This window comes from Caretta caretta, chromosome 18, assembly GCF_965140235.1.
Source record: "Caretta caretta isolate rCarCar2 chromosome 18, rCarCar1.hap1, whole genome shotgun sequence".
Taxonomy (NCBI): Eukaryota; Metazoa; Chordata; order Testudines; family Cheloniidae; genus Caretta; species Caretta caretta.
This window is the reverse complement of record NC_134223.1, coordinates 8436548-8462355: the sequence shown is the minus strand read 5'-3', so window position 1 is coordinate 8462355 and position 25808 is coordinate 8436548. Positions and strand designations below refer to the sequence as shown.

Here is a 25808-nt window from a genome sequence, read left to right as displayed (position 1 = left end):
TTAGGGCATGAATCAGGTGCATTGTGGAAGACTGTGAGACACCAGTCTTGGGTGCCTGTAGCATTGCAGTGAACTACTCCCCTTAAAACGCTTGTAGTGGCCTAAAGCTCTAACTAGTCAATCAGTGACTGCTGCAGGTTGGATTAGGTGAAATAGTTCGGGGTCTTGCTCACATTTTCCTGAAGAAGCTGCTGTATTTTAATCTCTAACAGGTACTAATAGGTACAGACTCCATTACAAACCTGCACAAATTGGAGCAAGTGTCCAGTGACGAAGGTATCGGGACATTAGCGGAGAACCTGCTGGAGGCGCTCAGGGAACATCCAGAGGTGAACAAGAAGATAGATGCAGCCCGAAAGGAGACACGTGCAGAGAAGAAGCGCATGGCCATGGCAATGAGGCAAAAAGCCTTAGGCACTCTGGGAATGACGGTAATGCCTATCCACAATAATGGATTCCAGTGCTCTATGGTGGATGTCATATTCCTGTCTTGCTAAAAATGCCACCGAATTTTTGTTTGTTTGTTTTTAAGTGCAAGACAAATATTAAGCTACATAGTCTTTGCGTGACTTTTGGAAGAGTGGGGGTCATTTACCTGTGTCAGGGTGGGAAATCCTTTAACTCTCTGATGTTAGCAGTTTGGTAGCTCCAACTATAGCAATGTTATGCCTGCAAGAGTCCATTGACCATAATCTTGTCATCTAGTGTTCAATATATAACAGCTTTCCATGCGCTGGTGGTTGCCTTTTGTAATACAGAACTGCAGGAAATCTCTGAGGTCCGAAAATATTATAAATCTGACTTAATCTTGATTGGTAACTCTCAGTAGCAAGTTTATGGGAGCTTCCCAATTCTGCTCAGAGGCCTGTGATAGCTGTACAGTTTGAGCAGCATTCTGTGCTCCAATGTTCTCTGCTTCCAGTAAGTAAGGTGTTCTGAGATTTAGCAAATATAAATTCCTCTCTGGTTTTATTCTCCTAGTATATTTGACTTGTCCTCTCTTTCAGACTAATGAAAAGGGCCAGGTGGTGACAAAGACTGCACTCCTCAAACAGATGGAAGAGCTGATAGAAGAACCAGGACTGACCTGCTGTATCTGCAGGGAAGGATATAAGTTCCAGGTACAGAACAGCAACAGGAAAGCCCTAATGTGATACGAGGAAAATCACTAGTGTGCGCCCTGGTGCTTGATAGAGACTTGATGCCGTGACACTGTAGGGCCAGGTGATCTCAGGTTTTGTTCCTGGGATCTGCAGTTCTCTGCTGCACTTTGGAAATGAAGATGGTACTCGTTAAATCTCTTCTCTGGGTTCCCCTCACCATCTGCATGAAACCGAGCTGATTGTCCCTGCACAGCTTAGCTCCTATGTATCTTATCCTGAAGGAAAAGGGGATGAGATGTTTATTTCCAGTAAGGAGCTGGAGTGGATCTCATGTAGAGCCCAGCTTTAGTAACAATCCCTCCTGCACAGGTGCCGTGGAGGCGAATAGTACAAACAATGTAAATTCAAAAAAACTCTTTGAAACCACAGCTAAACCCTAGTGAAGGGTCTCACCTAGAACATTCACTTACCTTGGTGCAAGTCTTAATAATGGATTTTTATGTTATGTATCTTCTGTGGTTTGCTTCTACTTTCAGTATAAAGTGCAGGTTAGCAGGCTCTGTTCTTAGCTGGAGAGGTATAGGCTCAGCAGAGTGTAATCTCCGCCCATCTCTTCTGCTAGTGGCATATTTTGCCACGAGGCTTCTTTCTCCAATTTAGAATGTAGTCCTAACTTCTTAATTGTCTTCATGATTCCCCTTCCCAGGTGGGGAACGTGAATTGGTGAGTGGTTGCTTGGGAAAAGCTTGTTTGAACCTAATAACTGGCCCTTATCTCTAGGAAGGTAACTCTTGAATGAGTGGCAAACCACTAAATGCTTGCAGGTGCAAATATCTCATCTCTAAGGTCCCAAAAATTGCAGATTCCTCAATATTAGACTTCCACCACAATTCTGAGAGCAGGAGCCCCACCATGGGGGGCTGACAGTAGGAGTCCTGGTTGTCCTGGGGCTAAGAGCGGGAGCCTCTGCTGTCAGCCCCGGGCAGTTGACAGCAGGGGCCCCTGCCCCACTCTCAGCCCCGGTCAGCCGACAGCAGAAAATCATGGAAAAGTAGTAATGAACTTTATTACCAAAAATAATAGGGTCCATTATTACTTTTCTGCAATTTTCCATGGCTTGCTTGCAGCTCGTCTGCAATTTTTTGACAATTCAAGTAGGACTTTATTCATCGCTAATAAAGCTTTGGTTGTTACAGCCTACAAAGGTTCTGGGTATTTACACTTTCACCAAGCGGGTTGCACTTGAAGAGTTTGAGAACAAGCCCCGAAAGCAGCAGGGATACAGCACGGTCTCTCATTTCAACATTGTCCATTATGACTGTCATCTTGCAGCTGTCAGGTAAGATCTGATCTGTCTCTTGGGTCATTGCGCTTGAAGTTACCTATCATGGTATATGTCCCTTAAACATCCAGCACAATGCAAAATGCAACTCAGCACAAACATGGTTATCCAGAGATCATTGTTCCATCATCCATCCAACAGCTGCTGTCCTCCATCTTTATTATGGCCACCTTAATATCGTAATTTCAAACATTAACTAAAATCAGTGCATGGTGCTGTGAAGTTGGAAAGCACTATTTATAAAGGGTGTTAATGGAACTAAGCAGCTATGGAGTGCCACCATTTTCATTTACTGCTTAGAGTAAGGGTAGGCAGTGTGGCCAGCACTGGATTAGAACTCTGAGATTTGGGTTCTAGTCCCAGTTTAGCCATTGGCCTGCTGGGTGATCTTGGGTGATTCATGGTCCCTTTTGGTGCCTCAGTTTCCCTATCTATAAAATGGGGATAATGATATTGACCTCCTTTGTAAAGCATTTTGAGCTCTATGAATGAAGAGCACTGTAGAAGATCCAGGAGAGTGGGGGGATGGTGATATTAGACAAAAGCTTAACTAATTGTAATCCCTTTGTGTATAACCTCTTTGTCAATACAGACTGGCTCGTGGCCGGGAAGAATGGGAGAGTGCAGCCCTACAAAATGCCAACACCAAGTGCAATGGCCTTCTACCAGTGTGGGGGCCCCATGTGCCAGAGTCTGCTTTTGCAACCTGCTTAGCAAGGTGAGTATAGAATATTACTCTTAATGTTGGTTTGTATTCAGAATAGATGAGCTGGGGAGTTACTGTATGATACACATGTGTGAACAAGTTTGACTGTAAGCCCCAAATGGAGTTTGCAGTGCTACAAACAACTAGGAGCCATTACTGATCACCAGAGTCTACACCACCCCCTGTCTATCAGCAACGTTCCAATTAAAATACACATGTAACGTATCATGCCGTCTTGCACAGACTGGTAAGGTAGAAACATGAAAAACAAATCCACCACTAGGTGAGCCCAAAATTATCATCATCATCATCTCAACCCTTATGGTTAGTAAGCCCTGACTGCTGGCATTGCAGGGTTGGCATCTGTCTCTGCTAAGAAATGAGCTTCTTGCCACTGGAGAGTTTTGTACCTCTCTTCCAAAAAGAACCCGTATCCAAGCACTGTTGTGTTAGTGGTAGCTACAAAGAAGCTATACGCAGCTCTCTCACTGAATTCCTGAGTGTTTATTGACTTCTGTGTTGTGGCTCTGTTTTTAATCACTCTAAAGCTTTGTTTGAATCTCCACTCTGCATTGTATTTTTAAGGAAGTTTAGTACTTGCAATTGTGCTGAATTGCTAGCAGTGGAAAGTAAAGGGAGGATAAAGTAGTTTAATCTTCATGCTGATTGTTAAAAAAGGGTATCCGTCGTGGTGGTGGAGAGGACAAATCTTGTCGACACCAGCAAGTCAGTTGCATAGATTGCCAAACTGCGGTCAGACGTTAAATGATTTTCAATCACTGCTGAATTCTAACCACTGAGCTTGAGCGGAAGAAGTCCGTATCCCATTACCAATTCCCTAACCCAAATCCTTTGCATTTGTAATGTGTTAGATATTAGAATCAGTTGTACCTCTAGTCCATGTCAGCCAAGGAACCACATCCCAGGGCCTTGCAGTGGGGAAGCAGTGCTGATGGTTATGCTCAGGAAACCCACACTGAATTGGATTTGCCCAAGAGAGATGAAAGAGCTCCCTTTTCTGTGGTGTTAATCCAAGGGGATGGAATTTGCATTTTAATTCTGAGCTCTGACTTGTTTGCAGTGTGGGAGGAGAATTTTGACCTGCATTCCCAAAGGAGTGAATATATATGCAATATAATCTATTACTGTTTTTTCCCAGGCACAACACATACCTCCAGGAATGCACAGGGCAGCGGGAACCCACCTACCAGCTCAACGTCCATGACATTAAGCTACTATTTCTCCGTTTCGCTATGGAGCAGTCATTCAGTGTGGACACTGGAGGAGGAGGAAGGGAGAGCAATATACACCTCATTCCATATATTATTCACACTGTGCTTTATGTTCTTAACACGTCAGTATCTCTTTGTGTGTCTTAGCTGTCTTCTCTCCTGTTAGTGACAGACTGAATCTCACAGGGCAGGTCTCCAAATGATAAATGGATGCACAGCTACCAGTCTCCACTGGGTATTGCTGTGGGAGGTGGAAGCCTTCACCAGCTTCTTGGGAACAGGGGAAGACGTCAGAGGGAAAGGAGATAAATCTCTTAGCAATAGTGGTGCAGCCCTGGAGTATGAAATGCTGAACGGTTGCATTCCAAGTTGATAGTAGAGCAGTGAACAGGAGAAAGCTTGATCCTGAACCTCACATACAGGATGTGTTAGTGCCACGGTGCCTACTATCTGGCTTACAAGGGAGGTGATGGGAAATGTTGGAAACTACATAAAGGAAATTTAATTAAATCCTTAAGGCAGGTTGTTACAGCTGTTTCACAGAAAACACAGCAGCTTGTGATCATGTAATTTGGAGACTGATTTAACAAAAGCAAATTCCATTCTGTGTGCAATAATTATCTCCATGTTGGACAAAGTATAAGAGTTTTCAATTTATTAGAGATTAAAGGGACATTGTCAGGTTGTCATATTTTTGGTGAAAAACCCCCAGTGATTCCCTCACCTGTTTGTGAGCAATGTAAATCTTAATTTTTCACGACTTCCCTTCTTTTTACCTCTGATCTTGGAGAATAAACTAGTCTGTTTTGCTTCCAAGTTCTCAAGTACTAGAACTAGTCAGAGGGAAGCTCACCACTGAGGTCACATGCAGGGTGCTTGTCACTCGCTGTTCAATGCCTCTGGGAAGGTCTGAGACAAGAGCCATTAGCTGCCCTTGCAGGGCATCACCTGCTGCAGGTGGATGAGTTACCAGCTATTTTGGGTCCTGGGTGTGGGGCAAATTGGACAAGGAGAAGCTAGAGGAAGCCCCCTAGTGGATACCCAGCCCCCTCCCAAGGGTTTGGGACAGACTCATGGCTGGCAGCACTGAGTTCAAAGCGCGAGCACTGTAGTTTGAGTTGCTGATACTTCAGTGAAATGTTTATATGTCGACAGGGTCTGCTCCATTGGAATTTAAAAACAAAATAGAAACCTTTCTATTGATTTTTAGTTTATGTAAAAGCTTATTTTTACAAAATCTAAATTCCAAGCCCCATTGGAGCTGTCAATATGTCTAACTGCACACACATGCAGCCAGCCAGCCAGCATCTAAAGTGTCTCTAAACAAATGGGCTGGAGGTAATATTACTTTACAAAGTATGGTGCACAAAAGTAAGGTCCATAGTCCTCTTATTTCAGTAGCAAAGAGCAAAGGAGATAATATTAATTGGATGAGGTATCTTAGAAAACAGGTGTTAGAATCTAAGCCCTTTATTCCAGAGTCACTCCAAATCAAATGCAATGAAACTGCAGCCTGTGTATCCCTGGAGCAGTCAACACTTGGGCAGTGACACAATTTGTGTATTGCTTTTAATATCTTTTTCTCCAGATGCCACTGTATTTTTCTCCAATTCCCTTGTGAGAAGACAAATTAAGCTAATTATGTAATCTTATAGCCCCGCTCGGCACCATTTGAGAGCCCTGCTGTGTGAGTTATACAGCCTGCTGAAATGGTTCTTTTAAAAGCAGTGTTTAACAGTACTGCAGTTCCTAGAGTTGCTGACCAGCTAAGATCAGCTGTAGAGTGCAGCCAATGAGAAATGCACATACCATTGGCAACCTACAGATAATTCATATCTGCTGGGGATACTGATTTATCACTCATTTGATTATAGGGGTTTGTTATTAATTTCAAAATGCTGGGTAATATCTAGCAGGCAGCCTCCTTCTCATTGATCAGTGCACTGGGTTGTGGCAGTTTATGATCACTGGGTACAGGGCCCATGAATCTCTTAGTCTTGGGTTGTCTATACAGCTGTAGGCTGTGATATAGTTATGTTTTTGATTCCCTCATAAGAGTGGAAAAGAAAGGAGTTTTCATAAATAAAGTGTATCTTTGTTTCTGATGGTGGCCTATATCTTACCCTTGATTGCTATAGGGAGGGCTAAATAGCACAAGTTGTTACAAAGATCTAGCCATGGAAAAATCTATAGTTAAGTGCTTTGTGCTGCCTGTGGGATTGGTTATTTTAGCTCTTCTGGCTGAAGTGGCTGGCATCTGATTCTTCCCCCATGTTCCCAAAAGGGAAGGGACTTTTTAATAAACATTGCCCTCTAGCAGAGAGAGAGGTGGGTTGCCTTGGGATCCTTTCTGCTGCTTTGTACTGCTGGAGGGAAAAGCTAGTCTGCAACCACTACGTGTGTGTTTGGGAAATCTGAGACAAAGGAGACATTTGGGGGGAAACGGACTCCAGTTAGGAAATAAAACGTTGGTTGGTTGTGTAGTGCTTCTCATGCCCGGGCAAGTTGTTCACTCTTCCCTTGTATTCCAGAACCCGAGCAACTTCCAGAGAGGAAAAGAACCTTCAGAGTTTTATGGAGCATCCCAAGGAGAAATGGGTGGAGAGTGCCTTTGAGGTGGATGGGCCCCATTACTACACAGTTCTGGCACTACACATCTTGCCCCCAGAGAAGTGGAAAGCCATGCGGGTTGAGATCCTCAGGAGGCTGCTGGTTATTTCACATGCACGTGTGGTGTCACCAGGGGGAGCCAGCAGGTCAGTAATCGTCGCAGCTTTTGCCACCCTTCCATTCACTCAGAAGCTGCCCAGTGAACTTACTGGTGTTTCCTTCCTAGTCATTTGAGCTGCATAGCAACATGTCTGATATAGGGCTGTCAATTAATCACCGTTAACTCAAGAGATTAACTCAAAGCAAATTAACTTGATTTAAAAAATCACAATTTATCGCAGTTTTAACCACATTGTTAAACAGTAATAGAATGCCAGTTTAAATGTATAAATATTTTTGGATGTTTTCTATATTTTCAAGTATATTGATTTCAGTTATAACACAGAATACAAAGTGAACAGTGCTCACTTGATATTTTTTATTACAAATATTTGCATTGTAAAAAAGATAAACAAAAGAAATGGTATTTTTCAATTCACCTCACACAAGTACTGTTGTGCAATCTCTTTATTGTGAAAGTGCAATTTAACCATAGTGTGGGGTTTTTGTTACATAACTGCACTCAAAAACCAAACAATGTAAAACTTTAGAACCTACAGGTCCACTCAGGCCTACTTTTTGTTCAGCCAATTGTGAAGATGAACAAGTTAGTTGACATTTATGGGAGATGCTGCTGCCCACTACTTATTTATATTGTCCCCTGAAAGTGAGAACAGGCACTGTCGCTGTTGTTGCAAGGTATTTACGGGCCAAATGTGCTCAACATTGGTATGCCCTTTCATGCTTTGACTTTTGTTTGTCTTTTTTTACTACGATTAATTGCTGTTAATTTTTTTAATCGTTTGACAGCCCTAGTCTGGTGCTAAACAAGAGTGTTTATTTTTTTGAATAGTCAAGATTAACCTTTTCTATATATATTAGTATTTAAATCAATGTGGATGGATGCAGGCACATATATAATTATATGCACTCGTTATGATGCATTTATGCACATGGAGTTTCTTCTGCTGTCTTCCCTATGGTCAGAATTGGTCCTGGTACCAGTAGATTAGATTAGTACACACAGATTTTTTCCCAGGGAGATTGCTTTTAGTAGTATAACCCGCTTTGCATATTCAGTCCCAAAGAATGTATTTCTTTCTAGGGTCATCTCAATGAGAGGAGAATCAAGTAGGTGAGAACTGGGAAATTACAATCAATAAGACAGCATTGTTGCTTTATGCAGTGGTGCTGGCTAATTAGTGAGTGGTGTTGAATGCTGCTGTTTTAGCAGAGAAAATCTAAGGCGGATGTGTGAAGGAATTAAAAGAAGGCTTAAACTCCAAGAACTCCTCTTTTATTTCCTTCTCTCCTAAAGGAAGCAGTTCAGTTTAACTTGTTGAACTGCAATTTAAGAAACTGTCATCTGTAGCTCACTTAACTGACAAGGTCCAAACCTATAGATAACTGTAAACAGAACATGAAAGATCAGGTCAGTGAAGCATTCAAGTGATCCTGACAAGTTTAGCGGCAGAGAGTTCTGTGGCACCTTATGGACTAACAGACATATTGGAGCATAAGCTTTTGTGGGTGAATACCCACTTCGTCGGATGCATGCATGCACGTATTGGATGTATGCATGTCTTGGAGCATAAGCTTTAGTGGGTGAATACCCACTTCGTCGGATGCATCTGTTATGTCTGTTAGTCTATAAGGTGTCACAGGACTCTTTGCCGCTTTTACAGATCCAGACTAACACGGCTACCCCTCTGATACCTGACAAGTTTAGAAGGCTCAAAAACTGATCTAACTGCTCTTCTGAAACCACATCACAAAAGCAAATTATGCTTCCTTTAAACCCTGCCCCCCACCCCCTCAAATATTAGCAATCAAACATGTGAACTATAACAACAAATGACTGCCCCTGCTTGGTGGAGGGGCGGGGGAAACTGTTTCCAAGAAGGGGGACCGAAGGAATTCCAATTGCAATTGCCAAAGGTGTCATTCTAAATAATAATTCATAATTAAGGATAAAATATTCTATTTTGGGAAATGTCCATTAAGATGACTTATCAGTCATTCTTCCAATAGTCTGTCACATAATCACATGCCTGGTAAAAATTAGTCCACAGTATTGATTTCTTTGTTTCTGTTGTTCTTGCTAAACCTGTCACTCATTCATGTCCACTATCTATTTCCACCACTTCTGCTCTGGAGTTCTTGGAAAAGTAGGTTAAGGATATGTCTCCATGGCCCACGTTACAGCGCGGCCATGGCAGCGCTGTGATTTGAGCAGTGTAGGCATGCTTTATCACCGGGTGAGAGCTCTCCTGGCGATTTAAAAAAATAAAATAAAAACCACCCCGAATGAGCGGTGGTAACTTTATCGCTGGGAGCATGGCTGTAGGCTTTCACACAGTCTACAAAATATTCTAGAAAAAGCAAAGCCCTTCAGTGAGTTGACATGGGTGTTTCATTGGTTTAATGCTGCTGAAAACCCCCAGAGAAAGTTATACTGGAAAAGGAAAAAAAACAAGTATTTACTTCAATGTTTCTGAGAATGTGTACAATACAAGCATCTTGAAATGGGAATAGCAAGAATTCTACATCCATCTACCCTGCCCCAAAGCCTCAGGAAAAGCCTCAATGACAGGATAGGTTTCAGGGCATGTGGCAAGGCTTATTCAAGAGCTTTCTCTTTCCCTTAGGCTGAGAGAGAATTTCAGAGTATTCAACTGATTACACTCAGCCCCTCAGATAGACAAACGTAGGGTCTTTTTGCTTGTGGGTCCTAGCTGACCTTAGCTGTTGGGGTGGAACATGGAGATCTGGTGGCCTTTAATGCTCTAATGTGATTTTTAAGTTAAAACCAGCACCTTAAACGTTACGCTAAACCTAACTGGAAGCCAGTTGCAGTTTCTGGAGCATGGTGTATTTGCTCCATGTGTAGGACAAAGCATAATAAGCAGATTGCTGCATTCTGCACTCGCTGAAGTTCCTGGGTACTTTTTTAAGAGTAACACCATACGGAGCACAATTGAACAATCTAATCTGGAGGGGACAAAGGCTTGTGTAACTGGCAAGGATGCAGTCTCCTTTCCAAGTGAAGATGGGGAGAAAAGAACTTTGCTACTGCTGCTGTTTGTGCATCTAGAAGCAACTGAGGATCTAGTAGGGTCCCTCGATTGCAACCCTTAGTAACAAAGGTACATGCACCACCAACTCAAATAAGAGCAAATATCACCTGTGCTGCCACCTCTGGCTGGTGGTTTCCTCCAGCCGCTCAGCATCACTGTTTTCTGTTTGCGTTTCAGTCACATACAGGGAAAGCCAACTGGGTTCGCTCTATGGGGCTGATGGAATGCATCCCATTGTGTCTCTCCCCCTCACATATAGTGAGGGCAAAACCAGAAACCCACCATATCCCACATGAGAGCATTCGCAAGTCCCTTAAGCCATTGCTCAACAATACCATCCGTGTCCAGCTAGAGAAAAAACAGGAACCACTCTAACTCATTCCCATCCAGGAGCTACAAGGGTCACAATTTAATTGTCAATGGTATCAAAGGACCTGATCCACAGAGGTGGTGAGCACGTGCATCTCCTATAGACACCCCTGATTGAGGCACAAAGGTTGCAGATAAAGTGAAAAGAATTCAGTACAGACAATGAGGCACTTCTGAAAATTTTAGCCTTTAGTCCAGTGCCAGGAAAAGATTCGTGTAGTGGGCCTAGTGTGTTAGGTTATTACTGAACCAAGAGTTTTAGCAAGAAAAATCCTATAAACATATGATTCACCGTGTGGATCTGTGTGAAATTTGAGGGGAGTGGGATCTTTTGGATTTTTTTCCATGCTCCTGACTCTGACCTTTGGAAAATATTCATGAGAGAAGTGAAGCTTCCAAACTGCTAATGTCTAACTTGCAGCTGGAAATCCATGCGTAGCTGATGAGCCTGAACCAGCTTACGTTAATGCAAATATAGCAGCTATTGTATTGAGTAGCCATTCCAGATGGCAGCTACATAGACTTAACCCACAAGGGCCTTTTAGTTTTCAATTAAAGGAACAGAGTCCAATTATATCAAAGCCATTCAAATAAAAAGAAATTCTGACTCAACACTATTTGGGAATCCAGAATTAGCCTCACTCTAAGTTGCTCTTCTTCCCGTGGAAATTTAGTCACCTTTACTAATTGGTTTTTCTTTAAATAATTGAGCCTAGCCGCACAAGCAGGCTCCCACCTACAAAGCACATGTTATAACATGGAGAGGGAGGGTCTCTTTGACACACACACACATGGTTTATGAAACAATCTGTGTATGAAACAAGACCTATACCTTCGGTGGATTTTAGCTGTGTCCGTAATCTGAGGGTGCCCTTTTGTCTCTTGCTGATCCACAGCCATGGCAGATGAACTGGTTGTAAATCTGTACAATATGGGGAGGGAGATGTCTCTAAACTTTAAAGTGACAAACGGGAAGCAGTGTGTGATGTAATAAGGCAGATATACCTACACAAATTATGTAAGAAAAGTCCAAATCCATTAGGAGTGTTGGCAATACATCCCACCTTGCCAGGGGCTATTGCTGATTAGCTTATTTTTCCTCTTAAAAACTCGTAGCTAAGCGATCCCTGTCTTTCCCCGCCTCTTAACAGTATATAGCACTTCTCCAGATACTGGTGTGTTGAAAGCAAGCTTAGGAAGACTCTTGGGACAATACTAAAGAGTCAGAGTCTGACCAGAGATGGAAATTCCCACATTTGCTGGTGGGTTTTTCTCCTTTGGGGGGGCCAGGGAGTGTGACATAATCTGACAGAAATGGAAATACCTCACTGAAGTTTTTCAGCAACACTTTACTACTGAGTACACCCTTGCATGGAACATGTCTCTTTCTGCGGGCTTGGCTACACTTGCGAGTTACAGCACAAAAAAGGAGCCCTGGGCGCCGTAGCTCACTACCCATCCACACTGGCAAAGCACATAGAGCGCTCTGACTCCGTGGCGACAATGCCGCTGGTCTCCACCTCGACAAGTGGAATAATGTTTGCTGCGCCCCTGCTGGAGTGCCACAGCACCAGTGTGAACGAGGTGTTGCATTACTGCGCTCTGATCAGCCTCTGGAAACATCCCATAATCCCCCTAAGTCAAGTGTCAGAGTAGCAGACGTGTTAGTCTGTATCCGCAAAAAGAAAAGAAGTACTAGTCTCTAAGGAGCCACAAATACTCCTTTTCTTTTTAAGTCAAGTGGCCACTCTTGTCATTGTTTTTGAATCACTGCAGGAATATGGATGTGCCCTTGGAAAGCTCCGTTTCTAATAGCCGGCTGCTTATCTGCTCCAAGACAAAGCAAGCCATTAGTGTGGGATGGTGTGTGTGTGTGAGAGAGAGAGGGGCGGAGAGGTGGGAGGGGGTCTGCTGCTGTCTGAACTTACAAGACAGCATGCTGACATGCTCTCAGCCCCCCCACAACCCACTCTCTCTCCCCCCACATACACACAACACACTCCCTGTCACACTCCACCCCCACCCCACCTCATTTGAAAAGTACGTTGCAGTCACTTGCATGCTGGGATAGCTGCCCAAAATGCACCGCTCCCAATGCCGCTGCAGGTGCCGCAAATGTGGCCACACCAGTGCACTTGCAGCTGTCAGGGTGGACAGATTGCAGCACTTTCCCTACTGTGCTCTCCGAAGGCTGGTTTAACTCAAAGCGCTCTCCATCTGCAAGTGTAGCCATGCCCTGAGACAGCTAAACAGACACCGTGTGGATTCATTTTGAACCCTGGATTTGGCCACCTTCACAGGCTTCCAGATGGCCATCCATCAGTCGAAGTGTTATTCTAAATGTTCAGTGTCTTTGAAGGACTCAGCTCAACTCACACTTGTCTGAATGACTTTCTAAAAGGAATACCTGCCAGACTGCGTAACTGGACATTTTTTTCTATGGTCATTTGGCAGCACTTTGTATACAGGCCCTTTCCCTCTGTATGGTTAGTCACTCCATGTGTTCTTAACATGTCTGAATCTTTCACAAGTGACAGGAGAATGTCAAAACTCGGTGAGGGACTCAGGTGCAGCTGTAACACCGTAAATATAATAGTACATTGAAAACAGTTAACCTACAGGTTTCAAGTTAAGTGTCATTTTAACTGGCTTCAAACTGACCAGGGTCAAGCCCCTCTGGTGTTATTACACTGCTCTTCAAAAGACTTGTTCGAGTTTTTTAAAAGGTGGCAGATATTCCAGTCAAAACTACAGCTGAGTGTCAGGCTCTTTATCTATGACAGTAAAGGATGAGATGGTTCAAGCACAAGTACCATAATTATTCATTGTATCAGAACCATTGAATAAGAGGGGCCGCATGGTTGAGGAGTCTGAGCATTGGACTGGAGATAAATTCTTTTTCCAGCTCTGCCACTGACTTGCTCTGTGGCTTTGGGTGAGCGTTTCTCCCTTCTGTAAATAGAAGTGGTGTTGGCGTCCCCGCCTCAGAGTTTAGTTACAGTTTGTAAAGCAATTTACAAGTGCTGAGAATCACAAGGCACAAAGGTCTAAACCTAGACCAGGATGGTAATGCATACGTTTGCTCCACATGCTAAAGCACAGAACAGTGCTTATTCACAAAACCATTTCCCGTGTGTATTATTGATAGGCTTTTGGCTGTTACAGCATTCATGCTATTCATCAAATGAGTTACAAAGCAGAGTAAAGTGATTAACTCAGAGCTTGATTTCATTTTCTCCCAAGACTGACAGATAAAGCAGTGAAGGAGTATTCAGCATATCGCTCTGGCCTTCTCTTCTGGGCCCTAGTAGATCTCATTTACAACATGTTCAAGGTAAGATCTGTCTGGAATCAAGGTTGTTGGTTTGTTTGGGGTTTTTGTTTTTATGGATGCTGTTAAAATCAGTCTGCTCTGTTCCTTTGAAGGGTAGGCAGGGCTTTAAATCCCCTCTAAATTTCAAACTCTGCTTGCTCATGAGAACAGGAGGGGTGGTACGATGTATGTCCACTTGTGATTACCCCTCTCCTCAGCTGTTGTCCATCTGAAGTAGTAAGGTCTTATGATTTACAGGCCTTCTCTCTCTCCCGCCTCCCCCTGCCCCTGTTTCTCTTCCTGTTTTTCTGTCCTCTGTTCAGGCATTGTTTCCAAGATTCTGCACTGGAGCAAATGGTTGGAATAGCCTTTGTTGCTGGGGTGGGAAGGAAGTCCTGGTCTTGGACCCTGCTTGGGGTGTCGGACCCTGCTCAGAAGGGATAGAGAGGGATTGATAAGACACACTCTTCTTTTGGAAAGTGTAAAAGCAAAGCCCAGTTAATCTATAGCTCCCTCCCCAAAGCAAGCAGACATTTAATTAGGGTGAGTTGGAGAAGGAAAACTCTCGGGTGCTTTTTAAAACTCTGTACAAAAAGAACTGAAAATCTGAGTACTAGGCACCTTCCTGTGTGGCATGTTTACAGGAGACAGGAAATCTCAGCCCAAAGGCAAGGCTTCATAATGGGGCATCAGGTTATTGAAGTCTGCATTTTCTAAAGGTTGTAGGCAGTGTTGTTGTAGCCATGTTGGTCCCTGGATACTAGAGAGACAAGGTGGGTGAGGGATCATCTTTTATTGGAACAACTTCTGATGGTGAAAGAGACCAGCTTTCGAGCTACATGGAGCTGTTCTTCAGATCTGGGAAAGGTACTCTGTGGGTCACAGCTCTGTCTGACCATGGATTTAGCTGTGACATTTTGATACCTTTCCAGATCTGAGAAGAGCTCTGTGTAGCTCGAAAGCTGGTCTCTTTCACCATCAGAAGTTGGTCTAGTAAAAGATGTTCCCACACCCACCTTGTCTATCCATTTTCTAAAGGGTTTATTATTCTATAGGCTTAAAACAAACTGACTTGTCCCTTTTCTCCTCCTTGTAGAAGGTGCCTACCAGTAACACAGAGGGAGGCTGGTCCTACTCACTGGCTGAATTTATCCGACACAATGATATGCCAATACATGAAGCTGCAGACAAGGCCCTGAAAACTTTCCAGGAGGAGTTCATGCCAGTTGAAACCTTTTCTGAATTTTTGGATGTGGCTGGTCAGTATTAACTTTACCTTTTAAAGGCTGTTTTTGTGTAATTCAGGACTGGAAATATGTAATTTATGTAACTTGCTTTTAGAAATATGTGGAGGGAGGTGGGGGGAATGATGGGATCTTAAACCACCTGGTGCCTCCTAGGTCACTTTAAAAAGCATTCTTTTTGGAGAGTCTTCTGTTTCTCTCTGCAATCTGCATTCACCTCTGTAGGGATGCGTGGGGTGAAATACACTTGTTTCCTAAAAATGGAGATAAATGAGAATTATCTTTGTAAAGGACTTTGAGATCCATCAGTGAAGAATGTTGTAGGATATATATGCTTCTGCTTCCACAGCTGAATTTGTAATATGACACAATTACTACAGCAGATGATTCCAATTTCAAAAGAGGATTGCAAAGGAATTAACAGGAACAGATGAACTTCTAAGTAACAATGTTCCTGTATTCATTTAAACATCCCCAGTAATAAGGACCAAATGAAATGTAAAACATAAGCTGTAGGAGTGGAATTGTTTAACACAGAGTGGTCTTCCACAAGGCAGGAGCAGGGGCTTTGGACACCTATTTTATTTTAGGTCTTACCCTTCTGTATTAACAGGGGCATCTTGCTGCTGTTTGACTTGGTTTAGGATCCTCTCTAGTTTTTGTAAGTTCATCATGGGTACTAAATGTGTCAGTATTTGATAGGGTACCAGCTTCCACAGGATCTATATCTCCAGGAAACCAGAGAAACTCACCCACTGAGGAGCTGCTCTTCATCATTTTATCCTGCCTAACTCCTGTCCTTACTAGTTAGCCGTCGTCATTGCTCATCATCCAGCCTCTTAGCAGAAGATGCCACTACCCTCAAATAACTTTTGGACTGCAGCATCTGTGCTACAGATGCTCCCCACTCTTCTGCATCAGCTTCTACATGTATGTGTAGTGCCAATATTTTCTGGCATTTCTACGTCACTTCTGTAGGTAGGTTGTGAAGTTAAGCACCAGACTGAACTTGTTACACCTAAAATGAGGCCTTGACTGGAATCCCCAGTTTAGACATCACTGCCAGTCACTGGTGTAGCTGCACCTAGTGCAAACCCGTTGTATAGGCAGGATAAACAGCTGTACGCTGCAATTTGCCCTGGTATACTGCACTGGTGCAAATAGCAGCTTTACTTGTCTACATTGGGGTTGGCACTGACTGCTCTCTTCAGGCCTTGTGAGTCTGTTAGCCAAGTTGATTGACATGGGTCTGCTGTTCTCAAATCTCAGCAAGCATATATTTGCTTTAAAACAGTATTCTGAGTGGCTGGTCTGTGATGAGGCCAGTAGTGGTTGTAGCTTGCCTGTTTTCTGAATCCACCTCTAGGTGCCCTGATGGTAAAAGATGCCTGGTGATTCAGAAGGGCAGGCAGCTCCTGACTAACTTATTTGTGCTGTTTTTTCAGGACTATTATCAGAAATCAACGACCCTGACAGCTTCCTCAAGGATCTTTTGAACTCCATTCCCTGAGCATAGAGAAGCAACTTGCAAAGATCTACAGTAGCTTGCCTTCCATCTCTTTGTGCAGTCTTTCCCTCCCCCAAGTAGTGCTGCATTTTTTTATTTTCTACACTTTTTTTTTTTCTTGGAGTGATTTGGGATTTAGGCTTCTTGTTTTATCTGGTATTTCAGTGCTTCTATATATAAAGCCTTGTGTATTCCAGGCAATCGAAGGAACTTGTAAAGACTGAGGAATCCCAGTCAGTGAATCTTAACACTTTTTAGTGTGCACCTCTTTGAAATTAAATAAATTAAACACAAAAGGTCAAGGTGGGTTTGACTAGTAATTTAACCAGCCAGTGACAGCACCAGGTTCCCTTTTGTCTTGTATCTCAGAGCTCCTTTGTTACTGCAATTCACTTGGGTTCAGGGCTGTTGCTCTTTTCAGCCCATAGTGTGGACGAAGAGCATGTAAAAACCCACTGAGTTGCAGGGGTCAAGGACTCCGTTTGTAATGCTACATTTACTGACCCATTTTTCATACAGTATAAATCAGATTTTCTCTTTTTGTTGTGTTAGGGGTCTATGGAATGCAAGGACAGCATGTTATGCTTGATTCCTTCATAGTTATTCTGAAGAGAGGATCGCTTTCATCAGGGCAGTGATTTCTCTTAATGCCTTGTGTGTTTCTCCTTTCATTGAGCCTACTGGGATTTAATATTATAAATGATTGATGCATGTTTTGTGTACCGAGGTCTTTCTAGATTCCATTCACTCTAGGGCTGTTTTCAAAACAAGAGTGCACACTAGTGGGTTGGGTAATTTACCATACAGGGAGATCTCACCTATACAGGGGATAGAGTTAAGGAATTTGGACAGTTTTGCAATTAAAACTTGTTCCTTAGTGTCTGATAAAGTTTTGATTCCTTTGAGAACCGTGTGGGGAATAGACAAAGGAGGCATGTCAAGATGGCTGCCAATCCTTTTAGTGGTATCAGGCTTGCATTCTGTGGGGTGTACCCTAGTTTGAATCCAGGCATCAGTCACTTTGAACACAGCCTTGGCTCTTCTCAGCAAGTTATGCATGTCGGTAACTTACCTTTGCCATCATCTCTGCTGTCGTGTCCCCAGCTTCAGTCTGGTTAACCTGGAATCCAATAAAGCTTTCCCCATCCTTCTGTCTCTGTATGAACGTGAATTTCAGCGAATCAAACTCGGTCCCATAACTTAGCATTGGGTGACCAGTAAACAGTAGTTCAGAGACTGAATAACTAAGCAGACCATCTGATGCCATTATTAGCCTTGGGCATGTATTGATAAGAAGACAGGTGGTGGAACACTCCATGGGAGGTGTCTATGGGCACTCAGGCCAGTTCCAATTGTCTGATTAGATTCGGGGGGGGCGCGGGGTTGGAGTACAGAATAGCCAACAGAACAGTGGGGGTGTTTATTAAGAATAGATTGAGGCAACATATCTTAAGAGAAATGCAAGGGAAGTTTCAGAGGGATAAATTAAGCTCTATCTATAGATCTTCCTTGCTCTGTAAGGCGCTGATAGCCTGGGTGGAGAATGAAGTATTCTAAGCAAGTCTATCTCAGCATAGCTCCCTGTTAACAAGGCAAGTGCAGTGTAATAGTTCTGTGCAGTTGGGGAGATTCTCGCGGGTTAAGCACTAGACCAGAGATGAGAATCTCCTCTTCTTTGCAGAGCACTTATTTGCAAGGACAGACTTGACAGTCCCAAGTCTGTTTTTACTTTCAAATCACCATGTGACACCAGTGGCCCAAAAAACAAATACAAAATGCTTAAACACTCAGAGATAGGAGTACAACTCCAACACCAGTATGGTTCAGTACAGCTTCAGATGCACTCCCATGTATTGCTGTCAGGAGTCAGATGCTGCTAGTCGGATTTCTTGCATAAGGAAAGGACCTTTCACGCCCGTATAATTAAGAAATTCATGAGAAGGTGTTTTTGAGAGTAACTTGTAGAAAGCAAGACTCGGCTTGTATCAAGAACCCAAATCTGTGCTGCCATTCATGTCAGCTTCTACTTTCTGTGATTCTAATGTGCCAGTCGTCATGGCATCTAGGAACCAGGTACAAAAATAATGTGTTATTACTTCATTTCGACTGCCTTCTTCACAGAAAAAGGGAGACTATTTATTAGCTAAGCTCATGATTAAAATGTAACTGCTACCAAACACTGTTTATCATTTGACAATGCTATGAAGGAAATTAACCACTGCTTGCCATTGCCAGATGTCTTGCTGTAATGTTCTAAAAAAGCCATATTCTTTTCTATTCCTTTCTTGCCCTCCAGCAATAAATAGAGCCCACAGCCTAATTTCCTGAGCTTTCCATCTGTAAATGGACTAAGGTTTTATTTGTCTGGGTCTTAGTTGTATAACGTTTGGCAGATTTTTGCCCTGAACAAGGCGTACTCTTCTTGTGGTTTAGCAAAGCTTGGGGGTAAATTACCAGTGTAAACAGAGTTGGTGTTCTTCCTGCTTATTCTGTGTTTTCACATGACTCTGTGGTCGAAGCATCACGTTTTCTTTTCATCTATGCGGAGTTAGCCCGCTGGGCACTACAGTCGCTTAAAATATAATGCTTAAAAATAATGCGGCCGTCAACAAAAAAAAAAAATCTTCCAAATATATTACCAGCTCCTACCCATTTACATGGCATTTTTCTCTTGTTTTTCCTTGTCACATAACAGTAATGCTTGGGCTTAAAGGTTGATATGTGATAGGCCTTGTCCGCACGCAAACTTGCACTGGTTTAATTAAAGGTGTGTGTTAAAGATGATTCAGTTAAACAAGACCAAAATCCTCTGTAGACCTTCATTTTGGATTATATTGATGCAGCTTAAATAGGTTCTTTAGCAATTTAAAGTAAATCACAATAAACCACTCAACAAAAAAAGTATCTATGTAGGATTTTGCACTGGTTTAATTATATTTTATTTTTAAGCCAGAGCAATTTTTCCCATGTGTATAAATCACAATGTCCCAAAGGCAGGATTATGACTTGAGAGCAGTCATAGAATCCAGTCTGTGATGGGACATGTCAAATTGTGGGGACGTCCTACAACTAAGATTGATGATTGGTCTGGTCAATCTTAAATATCTTAGCGGGAGCAAACAGTGTGTTGACCGCATCTACAGAGCATAATAAATTGGGAGGGACTGACCACCCGTGAGGAGATAAAAGGAACTAGGTTATTTAGAAATGTGCAAAAAAAAAACAAACAGTTTGGAAAGTTTCTAGCGAACGTGTAAAGAAAACTAATCTGAAAGACCGTAATGCTAAGACTCGTTTGCTTTCCACTGTCACCTAAGACATGAGTGTGCAGTGCATTCTGGCTGCAGTAAAGGCCAATGTAATTTTAGTTACACAGGCTCACAGGGCAGGGGCCAGAACCACTGCTAGGCATAAGCAAACTAAGCAATTGCTTAGGGCCCCGAGCAACTCAAGGGGGCCCCCTGTTAATTACTATGGGGGGGAGGATATTCCTGCTTAGGGCCCCCAAAAGGGGTGCACAGACACTGGCAGGGACATAAGTGTGGAGCCATCCTTGGAATTTAGTGTTCAATTCTGGGAACCATGATAAGATATTGACAAATTAGAGGAATTTCAGAAAAGAGGAATTGGGGGCTGGTGCAACTGACTTCACCAAGCCTGTTCGTTTTTAATTGATGCCTTGGGACAAGAATAATGACTGTACAAATGTTAAAGGGGGCCAGATGCCAAGGAGAGAGAGAAATTATTTAGGACAGGAAAGAAAGGCTACAGCTAGGAATAAGAGGATTGAACTAAGAGAATCTAGTCTGAATATCAGGGGGGAAATCCTGATAGTGAAATGTAAGGCTATAGAATTGTGAAGTGGTGGATGCCCCATTGCTTGGGACATCTAAAATGGCTGGATAATACATGAGTCAATGTATAACAGTGAACAATGCTTCACTGGCTGACCTGGGATGAACTGTGTGACCTATGAGATCTGCTTCATTTCTGCATCTATGGGACAAGCACTTCCCCAAAACAAAGATCTGAAATGGTTGCAATCAGACAAGCCAAGCAGATTGCTTATTATTTAACATTTGTAAATAGTGTCTCACAGTGAGAACAAAGACAGTCCCTACTCCATTAACAACAATATTCTCTTCTTTCGCACCTGCTCTACTGGGAAAGCCCCGTTAGATGGAATTAACTTGTTGCCTTTGCTGAAGTTGCAATGCTGGATTTTGCAATTGCAGCAAATGACTCTGTGAATCATATTAAAACCAAACTATGTGAACAATCAAGAACCTGAAAGTTGCTCATTTCAAAAGACCTAGCAACAAGGTTTCCAGCTGCTAATAGAATGTGACTTTTTGTTACTTTGTCTTCATTAGCAATTTTAAGAGGAGTTCCTGTTCATATGCCAGCAGTTTGAGAACTCTAAAAACTTCTTGTTTCTTTCCCTCCTGCCCACCCTTGCAGACAAGGAAACTTTAGAAGTCCTGGAGTTTACAATCAGATCATGACAACACTTACACTGACGAGGCTGAAATCCATCAGCTCCTCAAAGTCTCTCCCTCCAACACAGTTTTCAACCCTTTTGTGAGTAATTTCTCTGGTACATTTCTGGTAATGCTATAGGAGATAAACACAGTGTACGGCGTGCCTAGCAATAGCTCCCATCTGGATTTTAGTGTAGCAGGGATCTCATTGGCCCAAATCCCCTCCTCTCATATTAGTATTTGCACTCTGCATTTTCTCCAGTTGTTATAAACAGCTTTGCTACTTCTGTCATGTTCTCTCTATTCCAGAATACTAACTGTTGATGTTTTGCAAAGAAATTGCACCCTCGACTTCTTGACCTTTCCTTAGCTTAATTGTGGCTCCTTGTGGTTCAGAATAGTTTCCGTACACTTATCCAGTAGAGTGGCCTGGTGTTCTCTTGTCTTCCAAGGGTATGTCTACACTACGGAATAAGGTCGAATTTATAGAAGTCGGTTTTTTAGAAATCGGTTTTATAAATTCGAGTGTGTGTGTCCCCACAGTAAATGCTCTAAGTGCATTAAGTGCATTAACTCGGCGGAGCGCTTCCACAGTACCGAGGCAAGCGTCGACTTCCGGAGCGTTGCACTGTGGGTAGCTATCCCACAGTTCCCGCAGTCTCCGCTGCCCATTGGAATTCTGGGTTGAGATCCCAATGCCTGATGGGGCTAAAACATTGTCGCGGGTGGTTCTGGGTACATATCGTCAGCCTCCCGTTCCCTCCCTCCCCCCGTGAAAGCAAGGGCAGACAATCATTTCGCGCCTTTTTTCCTGAGTTACCTGTGCAGACGCCATACCATGGCAAGCATGGAGCCCGCTCAGGTAACCGTCACCCTATGTCTCCTGGGTGCTGGCAGACGCGGTACGGCATTGCTACACAGTAGCAGCAACCCCTTGCCTTGTGGCAGCAGACGGTACAGTACGACTGGTAGCCGTCATCGTCATGTCTGAGGTGCTCCTGGTCGCCTCTGTGAGGTCGATCAGGAGCGCCTGGGCAGACATGGGCACAGGGACTAAATTTGGAGTGACTTGACCAGGTCATTCTCTTTAGTCCTGCAGTCAGTCCTATTGAACCGTCTTATGGTGAGCGGGCAGGCGATACGGACTGCTAGCAGTCGTGCTGTACCATCTTCTGCCGAGCAGTCATGAGATGTGGATGGCATGCAGTCCGTCTGCTGCCAGCCAAAGATGTAAAAGATAGATGGAGTGGGTCAAAACAAGAAATAGACCAGATTTGTTTTGTACTCATTTGCTTCCCCCCCCTCCCCTGTCTAGGGGACTCATTCTTCTAGATCACACTGCAGTCAAGATGCAGCGAGGTAAATCTAGCCATGTATCAATCAGAGGCCAGGCTAACCTTCTTGCTCCAATAAGGACAATAACTTAGGTGCACCATTTCTTATTGGAACCCTCTGTGAAGTCCTGCCTGAAATACTCCTTGATGTAAAGCCACCCCCTTTGTTGATTTTAGCTCCCTGAAGCCAACCCTGTAAGCGCCCCTCCCAGCGTCAGAGCAATGGCAAACAATCGGGCATCTGAGAGTGCTGTCCAGAGCAGTCACAATGGAGCGCTCTGATGGGGCTAAAACATTGTCGCGGGTGGTTCTGGGTACGTGTCGTCAGGCCCCCGTTCCCTCCCTCCCTCCGTGAAAGCAAGGGCAGACAATCATTTCGCGCCTTTTTTCCTGAGTTACCTGTGCAGACGCCATACCACAGCAAGCATGGAGCCCGCTCAGGTAACCGTCACCCTATGTCTCCTGGGTGCTGGCAGACGCGGTACGGCTTTGCTGCACAGTAGCAGCAACCCCTTGCCTTCTGGCAGCAGACGGTGCAATACGATTGGTAGTCGTCCTCATCGTGTCCGAGGTGCTCCTGGCCGCGTCGGCTGGGAGCGCCTGGGCAGACATGGGCGCAGGGACTAAATTTGGAGTGACTTGACCAGGTCATTCTCTTTAGTCCTGCAGTCAGTCCTATTGAACCGTCTTATGGTGAGCAGGCAGGCGATACGGACTGCTAGCAGTCGTACTGTACCATCTTCTGCCAGGCAGGCAAGAGATGAGGATTGCTAGCAGTCGTATTGCACCATCTTCTGCCAGGCAGGCAAGAGATGGGGATGGCTAGCAGGCGTACTGTACCATCTTCTGCCAAGCAGCCATGAGATGTGGATGGCATGCAGTCCTTCTGCACCGTCTGCTGCCAGCCAAAGATGTAAAAGATAGATGGAGTGGGTCAAAACAAGAAATAGACCAGATTTGTTTTGTACTCATTTGCCTCCTCCCCTGTCTAGGGGACTCATTCCTCTAGGTCACACTGCAGTCACTCACAGAGAAGGTGCAGCGAGGTAAATCTAGCCATGTATCAATCAGAGGCCAGGCTAACCTCCTTGTTCCAATAACAACGATAACTTAGGTGCACCATTTCTTATTGGAACCCTCCGTGCAGTCCTGCCTGAAATACTCCTTGATGTACAGGCACCCCCTTTGTTGATTTTAGCTCCCTGAAGCCAACCCTGTAAGCCGTGTCGTCAGTCGCCCCTCCCTCCGTCAGAGCAACGGCAGACAATCGTTCCGCGCCTTTTTTCTGTGCGGACGCCATACCACGGCAAGCATGGAGCCCGCTCAGCTCACTTTGGCAATTAGGAGCACATTAACCACCACACGCATTATTCAGCAGTATATGCAGCACCAGAACATGGCAACGCGATACCGGGCGAGGAGGCGACGTCAGCGCGGTCCCGTGAGTGATCAGGACATGGACACAGATTTCTCTGAAAGCATGGGCCCTGACAATGCATGCATCATGGTGCTAATGGGGCAGGTTCATGCTGTGGAACGCCGATTCTGGGCTCGGGAAACAAGCACAGACTGGTGGGACCGCATAGTGTTGCAGGTCTGGGACGATTCCCAGTGGCTACGAAACTTTCGCATGCGTAAGGGCACTTTCATGGAACTTTGTGACTTGCTTTCCCCTGTCCTGAAGCGCATGAATACCAAGATGAGAGCAGCCCTCACAGTTGAGAAGCGAGTGGCGATAGCCCTGTGGAAGCTTGCAACGCCAGACAGCTACCGGTCAGTTGGGAATCAATTTGGAGTGGGCAAATCTACTGTGGGGGCTGCTGTGATGCAAGTAGCCCACGCAATCAAAGATCTGCTGATATCAAGGGTAGTGACCCTGGGAAATGTGCAGGTCATAGTGGATGGCTTTGCTGCAATGGGATTCCCTAACTGTGGTGGGGCTATAGATGGAACCCATATCCCTATCTTGGCACCGGAGCACCAAGCCGCCGAGTACATAAACCGCAAGGGGTACTTTTCAATAGTGCTGCAAGCTCTGGTGGATCACAAGGGACGTTTCACCAACATCAACGTGGGATGGCCGGGAAAGGTGCATGATGCTCGCATCTTCAGGAACTCTGGTCTGTTTCAAAAGCTGCAGGAAGGGACTTTATTCCCAGACCAGAAAATAACTGTTGGGGATGTTGAAATGCCTATATGTATCCTTGGGGACCCAGCCTACCCCTTAATGCCATGGCTCATGAAGCCGTACACAGGCAGCCTGGACAGTGGTCAGGAGCTGTTCAACTACAGGCTGAGCAAGTGCAGAATGGTGGTAGAATGTGCATTTGGACGTTTAAAGGCGCGCTGGCGCAGTTTATTGACTCGCTTAGACCTCAGCGAAACCAATATTCCCACTGTTATTACTGCTTGCTGTGTGCTCCACAATATCTGTGAGAGTAAGGGGGAGACGTTTATGGCGGGGTGGGAGGTTGAGGCAAATCGCCTGGCTGCTGGTTACGCGCAGCCAGACACCAGGGCGGTTAGAAGAGCACAGGAGGGCGCGGTACGCATCAGAGAAGCTTTGAAAAACAGTTTCATGACTGGCCAGGCTACGGTGTAAAAGTTCTGTTTGTTTCTCCTTGATGAACCCCCCCGCCCCTTGGTTCACTCTACTTCCCTGTAAGCTAACCACCCTCCCCTCCTCCCTTTAATCATTGCTTGCAGAGCCAATAAAGTCATTGCTGCTTCACAGTCATGCATTCGTTATTCATTCATCACACAAATAGGGGGATGACTACCAAGGTATCCCAGGAGGGGTGGTGGAGGAGGGAAGGAAAATGCCACACAGCACTTTAAGCACAGCACTTTAAAAGTTTACAACTTTAAAATTTATTGAATGACAGCCTTCTTTTTTTTGGGCAATCCTCTGTGGGGGAGTGGCTGGTTGGCCGGAGGCCTCCCCACCGTGTTCTTGGGCGTCTGGGTGTGGAGGCTATGGAACTTGGGGAGGAGGGCGGTTGGTTACAGAGGGGCTGCAGTGGCAGTCTGTGCTCCAGCTGCCTTTGCTGCAGCTCAACCATACACTGGAGCATACTGGTTTGGTCCTGCAGCAGCCTCAGCATTGAATCCTGCCTCCTCTCATCACGCTGCCGCCACCTTTGAGCTTCAGCCCTGTCTTCAGCCCGCCACTTACTCTCTTCAGCCCGCCACTTACTCTCTTCAGCCCTCCACCTCTCCTCCCGGTCATTTTGTGCTTTCCTGCACTCTGACATTATTTGCCTCCACGCATTCGTCTGTGCTCTGTCAGTGTGGGAGGACAGCATGAGCTCGGAGAACATTTCATCGCGAGTGCGTTTTTTTTTCTTTCTAAGCTTCACTAGCCTCTGGGAAGGAGAAGATCCTGTGATCA

General features: G+C 44.5%; 1 protein-coding gene across 4 annotated transcripts in view; it reads left to right on the top strand.

Annotated features, from left to right (window-relative positions):
• UBR4 (ubiquitin protein ligase E3 component n-recognin 4) overlaps window positions 1-17753 on the top strand; it is a 118452-nt gene extending 100699 nt beyond the window's left edge. For all 4 annotated transcript variants that reach the window (XM_048824691.2, XM_048824688.2, XM_048824689.2 and 1 more), the window contains 9 exons: window positions 213-431; window positions 1008-1121; window positions 2300-2442; window positions 3038-3163; window positions 4311-4505; window positions 6915-7139; window positions 13782-13872; window positions 14948-15110; window positions 16541-17753. In XM_048824691.2, coding sequence (XP_048680648.1) covers window positions 213-431; window positions 1008-1121; window positions 2300-2442; window positions 3038-3163; window positions 4311-4505; window positions 6915-7139; window positions 13782-13872; window positions 14948-15110; window positions 16541-16605 — 1341 coding nt within the window. In that variant the 3' untranslated portion in view covers window positions 16606-17753. The remainder of the gene's footprint in view (window positions 1-212; window positions 432-1007; window positions 1122-2299; window positions 2443-3037; window positions 3164-4310; window positions 4506-6914; window positions 7140-13781; window positions 13873-14947; window positions 15111-16540) is intronic.
• Window positions 17754-25808: the final 8055 nt, after the last annotated feature.